This window comes from Pseudopipra pipra, chromosome 6 (assembly GCF_036250125.1).
Source record: "Pseudopipra pipra isolate bDixPip1 chromosome 6, bDixPip1.hap1, whole genome shotgun sequence".
NCBI lineage: Eukaryota > Metazoa > Chordata > Aves > Passeriformes > Pipridae > Pseudopipra > Pseudopipra pipra.
Genome location: NC_087554.1, coordinates 63,844,109 through 63,858,566, shown reverse-complemented (window position 1 = coordinate 63,858,566; position 14,458 = coordinate 63,844,109). Strand labels below are relative to the sequence as shown.

Here is a 14,458-nt window from a genome sequence, read left to right as displayed (position 1 = left end):
CAGGAGCGAGAGGGGCAGAGCCGTGGGCTGTGTCCCAATCCTGCCATCCTGCAGCAAGGATACAACACACAGGGATTTCTCCAAAGAAAGCAAGGACAGAGCACCCACAGGACAAACTCCTGCCCGCTCCAGCTCAGGGAGAGGAGCCGTGGATTGCTGGAATGCCGATGGAACTGCAGGCAGAGTGTGCCATCTAGCTCCTGCTCTGGGATGCTGTACTGGGCTCGTTTGCCTCCCCCTGCCAGTTTGAAGCCATTCCCTGTGTCCTGTCCCTCCAGGCCTTGTCCCCAGTCCCTCTCCAGCTCTCGTGGAGCCCCTTTAGGCCCTGCAAGGGGCTCTCAGGTCTCTCTGGAGCCTTCTCTTCTCCAGGGGAACCCCCCCAGCTCTCCCAGCCTGGCTCCAGAGCAGAGGGGCTCCAGCCCTCTCCTGTTTCCTTCAGGAGAAGGCCCATATTTTCCCTGGTCTTCCTTTTACCACCAAGGCACTTTAAAAAGCCTTTTTTGTTGCCCTTGATGGCCCTGGCCACATTTAATTCTATCAGGGTTTTAGCTTCCCTTACCTAATTCCTGCCTGCTTGGACAAATTCCCTGTATCCTCTCAGGCTGCCTGTCCCTGCTCCCACCCTCTGGAGGATCCTTTTTCCCTTTCCTCAGCTTGGCACAGGAATGATGAGCAGTTCTGAGCTCAGTTTACTCTGCTCCAAGCATTGCCTGCAGCTGACACATGTCAGAGCAGCCTCAGGTGGAGTTTGCTCCTTGCAGGAATTCAGGAATGCCAATACTGGGAATATCCACGTCCCTGGACAAGCTGCTTCAACCCATTTCATGGTGCAGGAAGTGTTATCCTGGTCTCACAGCTGGGGAAGTGAACCCTGGCCAGAGGAGCAGCCAGATCCTGGTCCAGGTGATTGGGATCCACCTGGAACTCACCTTGAAGTGCTGGAAGAAGGAAAAACCTGAGGATCATCCCCGGTCATAAATCCCATCTCAGGGAGTCCAAGGTCTCCTCTGCACCAGGAGGGTCATCACAAGATATTCCCAACACCGGTGCTGTCCCAAATTTCCTGCAGGAATTACCCTGCTTTCCTACCTGAGCACATCAGAGAGGTTCATTTTCCAGCCTAAGGAGAAGTTTAGAAGCCAGTGTTTTACCCAAAGCCTTGCAAATTCCTCCTGGAGCCTCTGGCAACCGTAGATTTCATCTGGTGCATAATCTAATGCACTTTAGTGGGTTTTTTTCAGGGATCCAAATCCCCCATAAACTCAATTTCAGCCACTGGAGGCTCATCCCTCTGAAAGCCAAGGCATCTCTACCTTTTCCTTGTAGGCAACATTATTTCCCTGCAGGAAAACCTGTATTAGTTGTTCACCATTAATGCAAAGTCCTTGAAGAGTATTTTGATTTTAGCTGCTCTTTAGGGGAACCAGCAGCTCTTTATAAATCATTTTGCATCCAAATTGAGTTCAGGCTTCACGTCTGTGAACCTTCAGAGGCTGCAACCGCCAGCTTTAGGGGGAAACAAAATGCAATTTTCATGATGAGCTCAGAAAATTCAAGGTTTTGGCACCTCTTCTTCACTGTATATTAAGCAATAAATACCTGGTTAAGGCAGCAATAAGGTAAAAGGGAATTACAGGTTGTCTTACACCACTTTCTCCCTAGAGTTAAAAAGCAGGATAAATAGAATAGGGAAAAAGCTTTTACAAAATTGCAGTGTGCCAATTCAGGTATTTGAACGTGTACAAAGTAATTTAAAAATGTGCTTTAGCCTTGCTTTTGGCAGGAAGCTGCTATGGAATTACCATCCCCAGCTATTTGGTAATTTATTTGTGTTATTTTTATTTATTTGTGTTTGGTTTGCATCATGCAGGTGATGAAAAGATGTTCTGGCACGGAGAACATCTGGGGCTCCAGCACCAAAGTGTCTTTTCATGAAGTGAAACCCCCCTGCCAAGCTCAAATGGCTCTTGTAGCCCTGAGAATTTAAATCATTCTGATCCTGCTGCCATTTCCAAAGCCTGGGAGCATCCTCCTGCCTCCAACACGTTGGTGGGGACAGGAACACACGGATTCCCCCTGACATTTTCCATCTTCACTCGCTGATTTTGTGTTTCTCTGCAAATTTTACACCTCAGTTAGAGCCCCTCCAAGCACAAGAAATTCATTAATTGGTTAAAAAGGCAATTGGTGCTTTCTGATTTTTCAGGATCACACCAAAGCCAAACAGAACACTGCCTACAGGAGTCACCTCCCTGTGTCCATCCACAGAAATTGGGGAGGAAAGGGCCCAAACCCACCATCAGAACAACTAAATCTCTTTATTTTTTAGTGTAGAACCTTCTAAATGAATGGTTTTCAAATAAGAACCAGGATTTAACCATTTCTCACCCAAAAAATGAGAGGCCCTACCATCCCCAGCTGCAGCAAGGTCGACCCTTCCCTAATCCAGCACCAAATCTGGATCAGCAGCAGGCAGAGCTCCCAGTGATGCCAAATCCCTGTGCCACACAGGGCTGGCTTTGGTAGGATGGGCAGGAAAAGGAAGCTGCTTCCTCACCATCACCTTCCCAGCTGGGCAGCACTGCCCTGAACAGTGTTTTGGAACTGGCACCTTGATGGAATGTAGGAACCCTCCCAGGAATCTGTTCGGTCCAACAGCAGTTGCCCAAGTAAAAGGGAACATGGAAACCCTGGGCAAGGCAGATCCACAGTCACCCTTTATTTTATAATCAGGTTTTATCTATGAATTGACCTTATTTTGTGTCCCAGGATTTTGCTGTTCCTCCCCTGTGGGTTTAATCCCCTGGCAGCAACTCTTGGGATGGTAACACCACCTTTTCCCCAGATCATGGAATGGGTTGGAAGGGACCCTAAAGTCACCCAGTCCCACCCCCTGCCACGGGCAGGGACACCTTCCACTAGCCCAGGTTGCTCCAAGCCCCGTCCAACCTGGCCTTGGACACTTCCAGGGATCCAGGGGCAGCCACAGCTTCCCTGGGCAACCTGTGCCAGGGCCTCCCCACCCTCACTGTAAAAATATTCCCTGGCTGGATGAGCTCTTGTTCATCTTTGTATACCTTGCCAAGCTCAGCTCCAAGTGACCTTCAGCCTTCCTGACCCCAGCCATGAACTACCCCCACCCTCTTCCCAGGACATTCATTTGTCCCCACTGCCTTTGCACTGGATGCATTAACCCAGGCAGAGCTGCTCTAACTCACATTGTCACACTTGTGTGTTACCTCCCACATTTTCCCAAGTTTCCTTAGTTTCAGAGTTCCTAAACCAGCTGCTCACAGGAGCACAGAGCTCAGGGGGAATTTATCCAGACAACCAGGGGAAAAGCAGCTCCCTGAGCTCTGTGCTGCTGTTGCCAACACCATGTTACCCATTGCCCAGAGAAGCTGTGGCTGCCCCTGGATCCCTGGAAGTGTCCAAGGCCAGGTTGGATGGGGCTTGGAGCAACCTGGGATAGTGGGAGGTGTCCCTGCTCATGGCAGGGGGGTAGCACTGGATGGGCTTTAAGGTCCTTTCCAACCCAAACCATCCCTGGGATCATCCCCACGGCCCTCCAGCTTTTGCCAAGGGCACAAGTGGGTTTGTTCCCATTCCCTCCTCACCGCCCCACCTCATTAATTTAATAACCAGGGACACAAAATACAGGCAATCAGGGATTCCCAAAGGAAATGCAGAGCACTCAGCTGGGAGGGATCAGCCATGTGCCATCCCAGGTGTGAGCAAAGCATTCCCCTGCTCAGTCACCCCACACAGAGCAGTGGGGCCTCAGCTGAGGTGCTCCCAACCCAGCCTGAACAGCAGGACAGCACCTGGACACTTTTAATAACCCCCCCAACCTTTAAGGGAATTTGAAAGCCTAATTCCAGGCCTTTGTACAACCCTTTTCATTCCCATCATATTACAACTGTTATGTGCCTGGAAAACGCTGGATGAAGTGGAAGAGGTGTGTGGCTACAACCATATTAATTCACTCCCTTCAGAGGAAGTGTGACTACTCTATCCCTGGAAGTGTCCAAGGCCAGGTTGGATGGGGCTTAGAGCAACCTGGGAGAGTGGAAGGTGTCCCTGCCAATGGCAGGGGGTGGGAAGAGATCAGTTTTAAGGTCCCTCCCAACCCAAGTCATTCCACAATTCCAAGACCAGCAGCCACATTCCAGCAGACTGCCTGGTCAGACACTTCCCAACCACTCCAAGCTCCCCATCCCTGGCATTTGCAAACCTGAAGGCTCAGGGGGATCACACGAACATCAAACAGCATGGAGACCACCAGGTTTTGTAGGGAGGGAACGAGGGCACCAGGGCAGCCCCAGCAGAGTCCCCCGTGTTCTGAGAACACCATCGCAGGGAGAGGAGCCCCTGCAGCCACTCAAACCTTTACAGAAGGAAACACGCACCGAGCAGTTGGGTTGGGAGAGCATTTATTGAGTGAGGTTGAGCCGGGACGCTGCGGATGTGCCAGGGAGGCCCAGGGACGCCCCGGCAGCTCCTGGCTGTCTCCTCATCCTCCGGGCGCTCAGTCGAGCTGCAAGAGAGGGAGAGAGGCGTCAGCGGGGACCGGGCCCCCCCAGCCCTCCGCCCCGTCCCGCGGCTCACCTTGATGAACCCGATATCCTTGGCGTACTGGCGGAAGCACTGCCGGCACATGTTCAGCCCGTACTTGCGGATGAGGCCGTGGCGGTTCGAGCACACGCGGCTGTGAAGGGGAGAGGAGAGCGCGGCGCGTCAGGGCGGGTAATGGCGGCTGGGGGGAGTTGTGAGGGGGGGGGATATAGGGAGGAGGAATACGGGGAAGGAGGATAAGGGGAAGAGAAGCGAGGCGGTTGCCCAAGGAGCGGCACTGACCAGGAGCGGGAGCCCTGCCCGAACTTCCTGGGGTGGCTCCAGTAGAGCTGCTGGTGCCCCATGGCTGCGCGGCGGCGAGAGGAAGATGGCGGCGGGTCCTCTCCTTTAAAGCCCTCACGGCGGCTCCCGGCGTGCACCGCGGCGCGGGCTCCCGCCGCGCGTGACGTCACCGCTCCACACACACTCCAGCCCGTGACGTCACCGCTGGGAGGGCTGTGGGGGGATCCCTCCTCTCCGTGACGTCAGAGCCGCGCGAGCAGTGGGGCGGCTCCCGCGGTCGCCCCGCCCCGTGACGTCACGGCGGTGAGGGTTGTATGGTCTCTGTGCCGGCCGCTCCTCCGCCGGGCGCGGTGGCGCGCGCCTGTAGTCCCAGCTACCGGGGAGGCTGAGCCCGACGGATCGCTTGAGCCCAGGAGTTCTGGGCTGCAGGGCGCTGTGCCGAGCGGGCGTCCAAGCTAAGGCCGCCATCAATATGGTGACCCGCGGGGAGCTGCGGGACACCAGGTTGACTAAGGAGGGGTGAACCGGCCCAGGTCGGAGACGGAGCAGGTCAAAGCTCCCGTGGCGGTCAGTAGCGGGATCGCGCCTGTGAACAGGCCCTGCAGCGTAGCCTGGGCAACACAGAGACACGCGGGCTCCCTTTTGACCCGCAACCACCCCCAACACCCCACCCGGCCCCGCACAAACCCCATTTTACCCCACACACACAGCGCCTCCTCATGGGCCCGAGCGCCACCGCACACCCGCCGCTCGGCCAAAAATTAACAGCACGCCGCCAATTTCCAAGCCCAGATCTTGTCGTTAAATAATAAACGTGATGAAACAGCGCTGAAAGGGTCCACTGGTTTATTTTGTTTCCCTCCCAGTCCTGGTTGGCGCGGTGGGAGCCGGCTCTGGGCGGAGTGAGGCGCGGCAGCGATGGCCGCATCCCCCTCGTGCCCTCAGGGCGGACACGGCTGCACCGACACCGCTCTCGCCGCTTCCTCCTGTCGTTTAGGGAGCCTGAGCTGTTATCACACTCACCAGCCCTCAGCTCCCGGTGTCCCCTCCACCTTCCATGTCCCCTCACACCCTCCATGTCCCCTCAGCTCCCCGTGACCCCTCACACCCTCCATGTCCCCTCACACTCCCAGCCCATCACACCCCCATATCTCCTCACACCCCCATATCCCCTCACACCCCCATATCCCCTCACACCCCCATATCCCCTCACACCTTCCATGTCCCCTCACACTCTCCATGTCCCCTCACATCCCCTGCCCATCACACCCCCATATTCCCTCACACCTTCTATGTCCCCTCATACCCCTCATGTCCCCTCACACCCTCCATGTCCCCTCACACCGCCCTGCCCTTCATACCCCCCATATGCCCCCACATCCCCATGTTCCCTCACACTCTCCATGTCCCCTCACATCCCCTGTGTCCCCTCCACACCCTCCATGTCCCCTCACACTCTCCATGTCCCCTCACATCCCCCGTGTCCCCTCCACACTCTCCATGTCCCCTCACATCCCCTGTGTCCCCTCCACACCCTCCATGTCCCCTCACACTCTCCATGTCCCCTCACATCCCCTGTGTCCCATCCACACCCTCCATGTCCCCTCACACTCTCCATGTCCCCTCACATCCCCCGTGTCCCATCCACACCCTCCATGTCCCGTCCCCTCCCTCTCCCCTCCCTGCCCCGTTCCCGCCAACATGCGCCACCCGCCCCCAGCAGGGGGCGCCATCGGCCCGCACTGAGGGCTCCGCGCCGAGGGCCCCGCGGTCCGGCCCCGCGCTGCCGGTGCCGCCGGTGCCGCCGCTCTCCACTCCCGCCCCGCGGTCCCGCCCGCCGGGTGTCCCCGGCCCCTCACCGGGAGCGAGGCCGCGATCCCGGCGGGCACACACGGCGGCGGGCGGCATCCCCGCGGGCAGGCAGCGCGGCGGGCAGCTGCGCGCGGACACTGCGGGAGGCCCCCGCGGCGCCGCCCGCCCTGCGCGGGCCGGTGGCGGTGCCGGGACCGGGATCAGAGCCGGGAGCAGCACCGGGAGCGGGGCGGGGATGCGGCTGCGGTGCGAGGTGGAGGTGCTGAGCCAGCTCCTGCCCAGCTGCGGGCTGCAGGGCCGCGGCCGCGCGGCGCGGGCGCTGGTGTCGCTGGGGCGGCCGCCGGGCGGTGGCGGTGGCGGTGTTTACCTGATGGTGTGCACGGCGCGGGACCGCACCGGGGCCCGCTACAAGGTGGGCACGGCGGGGCCGGGCGGGGCGCGGGGGGTGCCCGGGGCGGGCGCTGACCGGCTGTGCCCGCAGGTGCAGCAGAACGTGGAGCGGCTCTTCACGAGGTTCGTGGAGCAGGGAAAGGCCACGGTGCGGCTGCGGGAGCCCGCGGTGGATCTGCGCCTCAGCAAGGTGCGTGCGGGACCGACCGGGGGAGCCGGGGGGCTCCGGCACCGCGGGGCGGGAAGGGATATCAAATTCCATCTCATCCCACCCCCTGCCATGGGCAGGGACACCTCCCACCAGCCCAGGTTGCTCCCGGACAACCTGGCCTTGGACACTCCCAGGGATCCAGGGGCAGCCACAGCTTCTCTGGGCAACCTGGGCCAGGGCCTCCCCGCCCTCCCAGCCAGGAATTCCTTCCCAATGTCCCATCTAACTCTGCTCTGTTTCAGTTTGAAGCCATTCCCCCTTCTCTGGGCTGTGTTCTCTCTTCTGCTCCTTCAGGAGCAGAAAAGTCCATTTTTGTGTTGTTCTTCCCAGCTTTAGAAAGAAACTTTCTTTTTTTTCATCCCTCTGATACAGTGTTGCTGTTTGGCCTTAAATTCCATTAAACAGTTGTTCCTTACCTTCTTTCTAATGGGAAAAAAAAAGGAGATTACTCTCATTTCTGTGGACAATCAGTGCCCATTGTGGCTTTCAGAGCACACCTGGGCAGGGCAAAGGCACCATCCTACTTAATGCCAACACAGTGTATTTATTTGCAGTTCACAGGAGAAAGTGGTTTTTAATAACGTTTAAACTCACCCCAAAAATCACGTTTTAACACTAAATTTTCTTGTCGCTTCTTTCTGTGCCCGTAGCAGGAATGTTTTGTGGCCCTGTAGCAGAGGAAATTGGGACAGGTTTTCCTAAACCTCAGAGTTCTTTTCTGAAACCTCTGAGTCAGGATGTGTAAACAAAGGCAAATAACGTTGATTGGTGGTTTGGAAAGCAGTTTGACTTTCTGTTGTTTTTCTGTGGAAAGCAGCCTAAATGTTATGAACCTGTTAAAGGGTTAAATGGAAAAGGAGGAGCCCAAATCCAAGTAATTTTTTCCCTGTAAGAAGCCAACGTGCTCTGTGTCCTGCAAAAATGAAAGCTCTTGCACGTTGCATTAGACCCAGAATATCTTTTTCTGCATCCTTTCATCTGAATTTTGCTGGAGAGTGAGAAGTCAAAAAGTTTTATCTCACAATATTCCAGATTCCTCTTGCATGCTCCATATCCAGAACCCTAATTTAAGATGTCTCATCGATGCACATTAAACTCTTTTACTCAACATCCTTTCTGTGACTGAGGCTTTTATTTTGCATATGCAGTCAAATAGGTTTGATCTTTATTGCCTTAATTTATCTCCCATGAGCATCTAGAATTATATCCAATATCCTGTGCTGGGTGTTTATAGTGCATTATGTCCACTGTGTACATTATGTACACGCTCTGGGACTTGGTCTAAACACATTTAGGAACAAAACTGTCTTTCAGGTGCAGAAGTGGTGTCACAGGGCTTGGGTGAGTCACAGCAGGGAACAGAGTGACAATCTCTGGGCTCCCAGAATTGTGCCAAAACTCCAAGTTTGTTCTTTTCTTTTATGGATACAACGTGCTTTTTATTTTAGAATCCACTTTTTGGCTTAAGAGCCTGTCAACTGCACATCAGCTCCAATAGAAAGTTGCTGAAAAATGCAGAAGAGAAGTATTTGGTGGCCCTCCTGTTCATAAAAGTGAATTCTATCAGTACAACAGATACATCAGAGCTTTCTGGATCTTCATTTAAAACACAGGTCACCTGAACCTCTGTCCTTACTGAGAGTCAGTTGAAGCTTAAATGGCTTCCCACTGCCAGAGGGCAGGGAGAGATGGGATATTGGGAAGGAATTCTTGGCTGGGAGGGTGGGGAGGCCCTGGCACAGGTTGCCCAGAGAAGCTGTGGCTGCCCCAGGATCCCTGGAAGTGTCTAAAACCAGCTTGGACGGGGCTTGGAGCAACCTGGGATAGTGGGAGGTGCCCCTGGGGAACTGGATGGGCTTTAAGGTCCCTTCCAACCCAAACCATTCTGGGATTCTGCTGCCATTCTGTTGTATCCCACCTGAAGCATTATTTGGTCAGTCATTTGGTCCATTTTCCTGCTGGCACAGCCAGAGCTGTGTGTGGCCAGAAGCACTGACTTAACCTGCCTTGAAGCTTTCCACCTTCCTTTTGTTGGATTTACTCCCAGCTTCCATCTTTTTTCCTTCCTAGCAAGTTCCAGAAATTGTCTCAGGTTTTAGGCCTCTGATTTTCCCTGTGTGTGTTCACAACTGTCCCTTTATCGTGTTGCATTTTAGGGAGATCCCAGGGCATTGGGGGTTTTTTTCAGTACTTTATTTTCAGCTGTGAATTCAGTGCTTTGTTCCTCTCCTGGGTGCAGCAGCACAGTTTGATCTGGATTATTCCAAGAGGTCGTGTTTGTTCTTAAATGCTGTAAACAGAGCTGTTCCCTGTCCCATTCCATTGCCCTGCTGAGTTGGTAGCTCCTGATACACACAGGGAGGTGTCAGTAACAAACGAGCAGGAGGATAATGAGCTTTTAACTGCACAACTGTGTTTTCCTGCAGGCAAATGCCAGCGATTTAAAGACTTTCCTTTCAGCCCTGAGACTGGCTCACCAAGGCACCGACGCCGGAGTTCTCCCTCTCTCCCCTCTGGTCCCGGCAAAGAACTCGGAAGTGGAAAAACCCAAGACGAAAATGATCATAACTTCCAGGAGGGACTATCCCCTCACCAAGAGCTTCCCTTACTCCCTGGAACACCTGCAGACCTCCTACTGCAAACTGGCCCGGGTCGACACGCGCGTGCTCTGCCTGAAGAAGCTCCGGAAGCTGGACCTGAGCCACAACCACATCAAGCAGCTGCCGGCGACCCTCGGGGACCTGGTGTGTCTGCAGGAGCTGGACCTGCACGACAACCACCTGGAGTCCTTCAGCGGGGCCCTGTGCTGCTCCAGCCTGCAGAAATCCCTGCAGTTCCTGGACCTGAGCCAGAACCGGCTCCGAGCGCTGCCCCTGGAGTTCTGTGAGCTGCGGGGGCTGGTCAACGTGAAGCTGGATGACAACGAGCTGGTGCGGCTGCCCTGCAGGGTCGGGCAGCTCGGCCGCCTGCGCTTCCTGTCGGCCGCGCGCAACAAACTGCCCTTCCTGCCCAGCGACTTCAGGAGGCTCTCTCTGGAGAACCTGGACCTCTTTGGGAATCCTTTTGAGCAGCCCAACCCGCTGGTGCCCAACATCCAGCTGAAAATCCCATTGACTTTGTTGGAGTGTGCTGCCAGAGCCACCATAAATCACAGGTAAGGGCAGCGGGAGGTGCACACCTGGCACTGCTCCCTTCCCGCCTGCCACTGCTCCTTTCCCACCTGCCACTGCTCCTTTCCCACCTGGCACTGCTCCCTTCCCGCCTGCCACTGCTCCTTTCACACCTGGCACTGCTCCCTTCCCACCCGGCCACTCCCACCTTTCCTCACTTGGCTGTTTCTTTTCCCCTCAGTGCCTGTTGCTCATCACCTGTTAAATTCGCAAGGTTCGAATTCCTTCAAATTCCACTTGTAAAATCATCAGGAAATGGGTGCCTTGGAAGCATTTAGGCAAAGCTACGGGTTGAAGTGTTTTTATCCACCGGGGGGGGGGATAAACAGAATATTTTTGGCCAGCTTTGGGGAAGGGAATCAATTCTACAACCCTGACCCACTTCTGCTGCAGGCTTCTCCCTGCCACAGGTTTTCCTGAAGCTCCTAATTTCCTTTGGGGTTGGAGTGAGGGCATTCTGGCTTATTCAGAGAATCCCAATTCTCAATAATAATTGTGAAATTATTATTTCACCAAGTAAATATCACCCTGCCAGGCTGCTGTTTGTTGTCTGCTCCCTCCTCTTCCCTCACACCACCCGTGATCCTTGGCATACCAGGAACCTTCAGGTACCATCTGCTGCTGCTCCCACTCTGTTCTGGGTGGAAAGGGAGCACAAAGGTGGAAATTTGGCACAGAGGAGGGTGAGAGACAGGCTTGAAGTGTCCCTGATCTCCATCCTGTGCCCGCTCCTGCCTTGGGGGTGGGGAGTGCCCCACAAACTCGGGATGATTGCACAGAAATCTGCACCAAAGGCATCCACGGGCACACCCTGAAGGGAGCTGAGCCAGCACATGTTCTGGGCCAAAACACCCTCTTCTGACCTTGCTGATTTTATAATTAACCCCCACGTGTCTCCTTTCCCAAGGTTATATAAATTGCAGTGGGTTTGATGTAAATGTTAAGGCTTTTATAGAGGTTTTCTAGAGAATTCAATCCCTCAGTGCTGGTCAGGTTTTAGTGCTCAGTTCCTGCAAAAACCTTGAGAAAGGGACAAACAGGAGGAGGGAAGATGCAGAATAAACGTTTGGAAATCAGTCTTCATTCTGGGAAAGTACCAGAGCTGTGATTATGCTTTTCCTGACGGGAAAAAAGGGTGTCCTGAAATTAAGGTGGTTAAAAAAAAACCCCACAGGAGTTTTCATAATGTGAGTGCTGGTATGTGGAAAGGATTGGGAAACGTGTAGGTGTAGGCAGGATGTGAGTCAGTGGGATCTGAGCCTGGAGTGCCTGCTGGGCACTGGTGATACCCACACTTCAACTGAACTGACAAAAACACTTCAGGGGAATCATTTCTTTTGTACCCCAGACTTGACCCTGCTCTGCTGTGAATTTAGGAAGAAGCAATTCCTGCTCCTGACTCTGGATGTCATTGGTGACACGGTGGATGGAGAGAGCTGTGTATCAGGAGAACCTTAATTTAAGGCCTGCAGTGTGGTGGCACTGCTGCAAAAAGGCTCATTTTATCTCCCCTTTCCTCTGAGTTGTGTTTTCATGTTGCTTCCACTTTGTGGAAGAGAGGGAGGAGTAAACTGTGGGTGCTGCGTGAGGCCAGGGTGAAACCTGGTGATCTCCATGGGTGACACGAGGGAGGAACAGTATGTGCCCAGTTGTCTCATTATTCTTAATCTTCACTTAATTCCCTAATTCTCATTATGCTTAATCTTCTTTTTAATTGCCTAATTGGCTGTGCCCCAGGCTGTCAGGAGTGCTGTTTAGTGTCTCCAGGAGTTCAGGTCCTTGGCACTCGGTGGGTAAAGGGGGTGCATGTTTTCACTGACTGTCTTGGCATTTAATTCCTAACCAGTCAAAAATCCCAGATTTTCCATGTCTGTGCTCTCGGAATGTCGTCTCTCCCAGCTGGTGCCTGTGCCTGTCACTGTTCCTGAGGTTAATTTTGCGGTGAATTCACACTCACTCCTCTCGTTCCACAGAATCCCTTACGGTTGCCATCTCCTTCCTTCCCACCTGTGTGAGGATCTGGGAGTGGCTAAAACCTGCCAGTGTGGAAGTGCCTGCCTGAGCAGCTTCATCCAGATCACGGTGACCATGAACCTGCACCACGTGGCTCACACCGTGGTGCTCGTGGACAACATGGGAGGGACGGACGCTCCCATCCTCTGCTACTTCTGTTCCCTGCACTGCTATTCCCAGTTCCTGGACAGGCACCTCCAGAGCAACGGGTGACCACTGCTGGGTGCCAAAGCTCTGCCCAACAGAGATCAAACAGCCCTCTGGCAGTGAGGGGACACATCAGCCCGACCCGGTGCCTGACTCTCCCTCCACCACTGGAATGTCCCTGTGGTCGGAATGACGAGCGATGCGGAGCTCCAACGAACCTTCCCTAGAATGTATTTGGCTTTCCTTTCCCTGTTCCCAGGCTTTGCTCGGAGCGTCGCGGCAGCTTTCCGAGTTTTGTGGAGTAAGGGGTTCCTTCTTGGGAGTTTATCCCACACTTACTTGTCCCTGAGCTCTGCCCATGGACAGTGTCTGCGTTGGCTTCCTCGCTGGACTCGGCTCTTTCCAGCTGTTTTACACGGAGGAGAAATTAAGGCCCAAACCGGTTATGTAATTCCAGGTGCTTCTTTTTTTTTTAAGGGTTCTCTTACAACATTCCCACTTCCAGCAGGGACCAGCATTGCTGGTTTTTTACCAGAGCAAATGGTGTTTTTTGGGGGTTTATCTCTTTGTGATACGAGAAATGTCTTTTTTTTTCTAAGTATGTGCCGGAAACTTTGTTTCTTAACTCTCGTGTTTTAACGATTCTTGAATTTGTTTCACCGTGTCGACTTATTAAATTTTGAAACCCTTCTACTGACGTGTGGATTGTGTTTCCTCTGAGGAGTTTTTCCTCCACTGTATTCCAGGGATTTCCCTGGTGAGGACACTGAAATAGTGGGCGTATCCACAGGCCCTTATTTCATGTCTTGTCAGCTGGTCCATGGCTCGGGTTGGAACAAAAGTCCCTTGAGAAGCCTTTAGGCATCCCTGGAACATGTGATGGCTTGGAGGGAGCACTGTGCAGTTATTTTTGAAGTGGTATTCAGTGCCTGCCAGGGGAGGTTTAGATTGGATGTTAGGGAAAATTCCTTCAGGGAAAGGGTGGTCAACATTGGATCAGGCTGCCTCCATCTGGGAGGTGGTGGAGTCCCCATTCCTGGAGGGATTTAAAAGCCCTGTGGATGTGACACCTGGGGACATGGGTCAGTGGTGGCCTTGGCAGGGCTGGGGGAATGGTTGGAGTCAATGATCTTAGCGGTGTTTCCCAATTTTAACGATTCCATGATTCCATGAATTACACACTTGCCATCTAACCAGATGCCAACCAGAGCTAACCCCTGATGCTGCTGTAAAGGGAGAGAGTTCTGACTGCAGCAACTTGGAAATTACTCATGTGGAAAAGCACCTTTTAGATGGAGCACGTGATTAAGAGGAGGAAGGTGGAGGAGGCACGGAAATTTGGCCTCCTGTGGGACTCCTACAGAATTTCAGATGCAGATCTGGGAGGGGGCTGTGCAGTGGCCCAGATCCTCCCAGGAAACCAGGTGTGCTGGGAGAGGAGGAACCCACCCGTGGGACCCTCCCAGGGGAGCCAGCTGTGCTCCTCTGAAGGGAATGTCATCCCCAAACAGACCTGGCTGCCCTTCCTCCTCCGAAGCCACAGCAGCTGGCACAGCGTGGAGGAGGGTGGGAGGTGCTGGAGCCCTCCTTGCACAGGTTCTTCCCCAGCCATCACAGAATCCCAGAACAGTTTGGGTTGGAAGGGACCTTAAATCCCATCTTATTCCACCCCCTGCCATGGGCAGGGACACCTTCCACTAGCCCAGGTTGCTCCAAGCCTTGGACACTCCCAGGGATCCTGGGACAGCCACAGCTTCTCTGGGCAACCTGTGCCAGGGCCTCCCCACCCTGCCAGCCAGGAATTCCTTCCCAATATCCCATCTGACCCTGCCCTCTGGCAGTGGGAAGCCATTCCCTG

General features: G+C 54.1%; 2 protein-coding genes across 2 annotated transcripts; one reads left to right on the top strand and one right to left on the bottom strand.

The window, feature by feature from the left end:
• Positions 1-4,416: 4,416 nt before the first annotated feature.
• Positions 4,417-5,013, bottom strand: RPS29 (ribosomal protein S29). Its single transcript, XM_064659702.1, has 3 exons — positions 4,858-5,013; positions 4,609-4,708; positions 4,417-4,537 (listed from the first exon to the last, which is right to left on the bottom strand). The coding sequence occupies exons 1-3, from the start codon at positions 4,917-4,919 to the stop codon at positions 4,529-4,531; spliced, it is 171 nt and encodes a 56-aa protein (XP_064515772.1). The 5' UTR covers positions 4,920-5,013; the 3' UTR covers positions 4,417-4,528.
• Positions 5,014-6,761: 1,748 nt separating this feature from the next.
• On the top strand, positions 6,762-13,293 carry LRR1 (leucine rich repeat protein 1). Its single transcript, XM_064659697.1, has 4 exons — positions 6,762-7,081; positions 7,151-7,249; positions 9,697-10,424; positions 12,414-13,293. Exons 1-4 carry the CDS (start codon positions 6,905-6,907, stop codon positions 12,664-12,666), a joined length of 1,257 nt encoding a protein of 418 aa, XP_064515767.1. The 5' UTR covers positions 6,762-6,904; the 3' UTR covers positions 12,667-13,293.
• Positions 13,294-14,458: the final 1,165 nt, after the last annotated feature.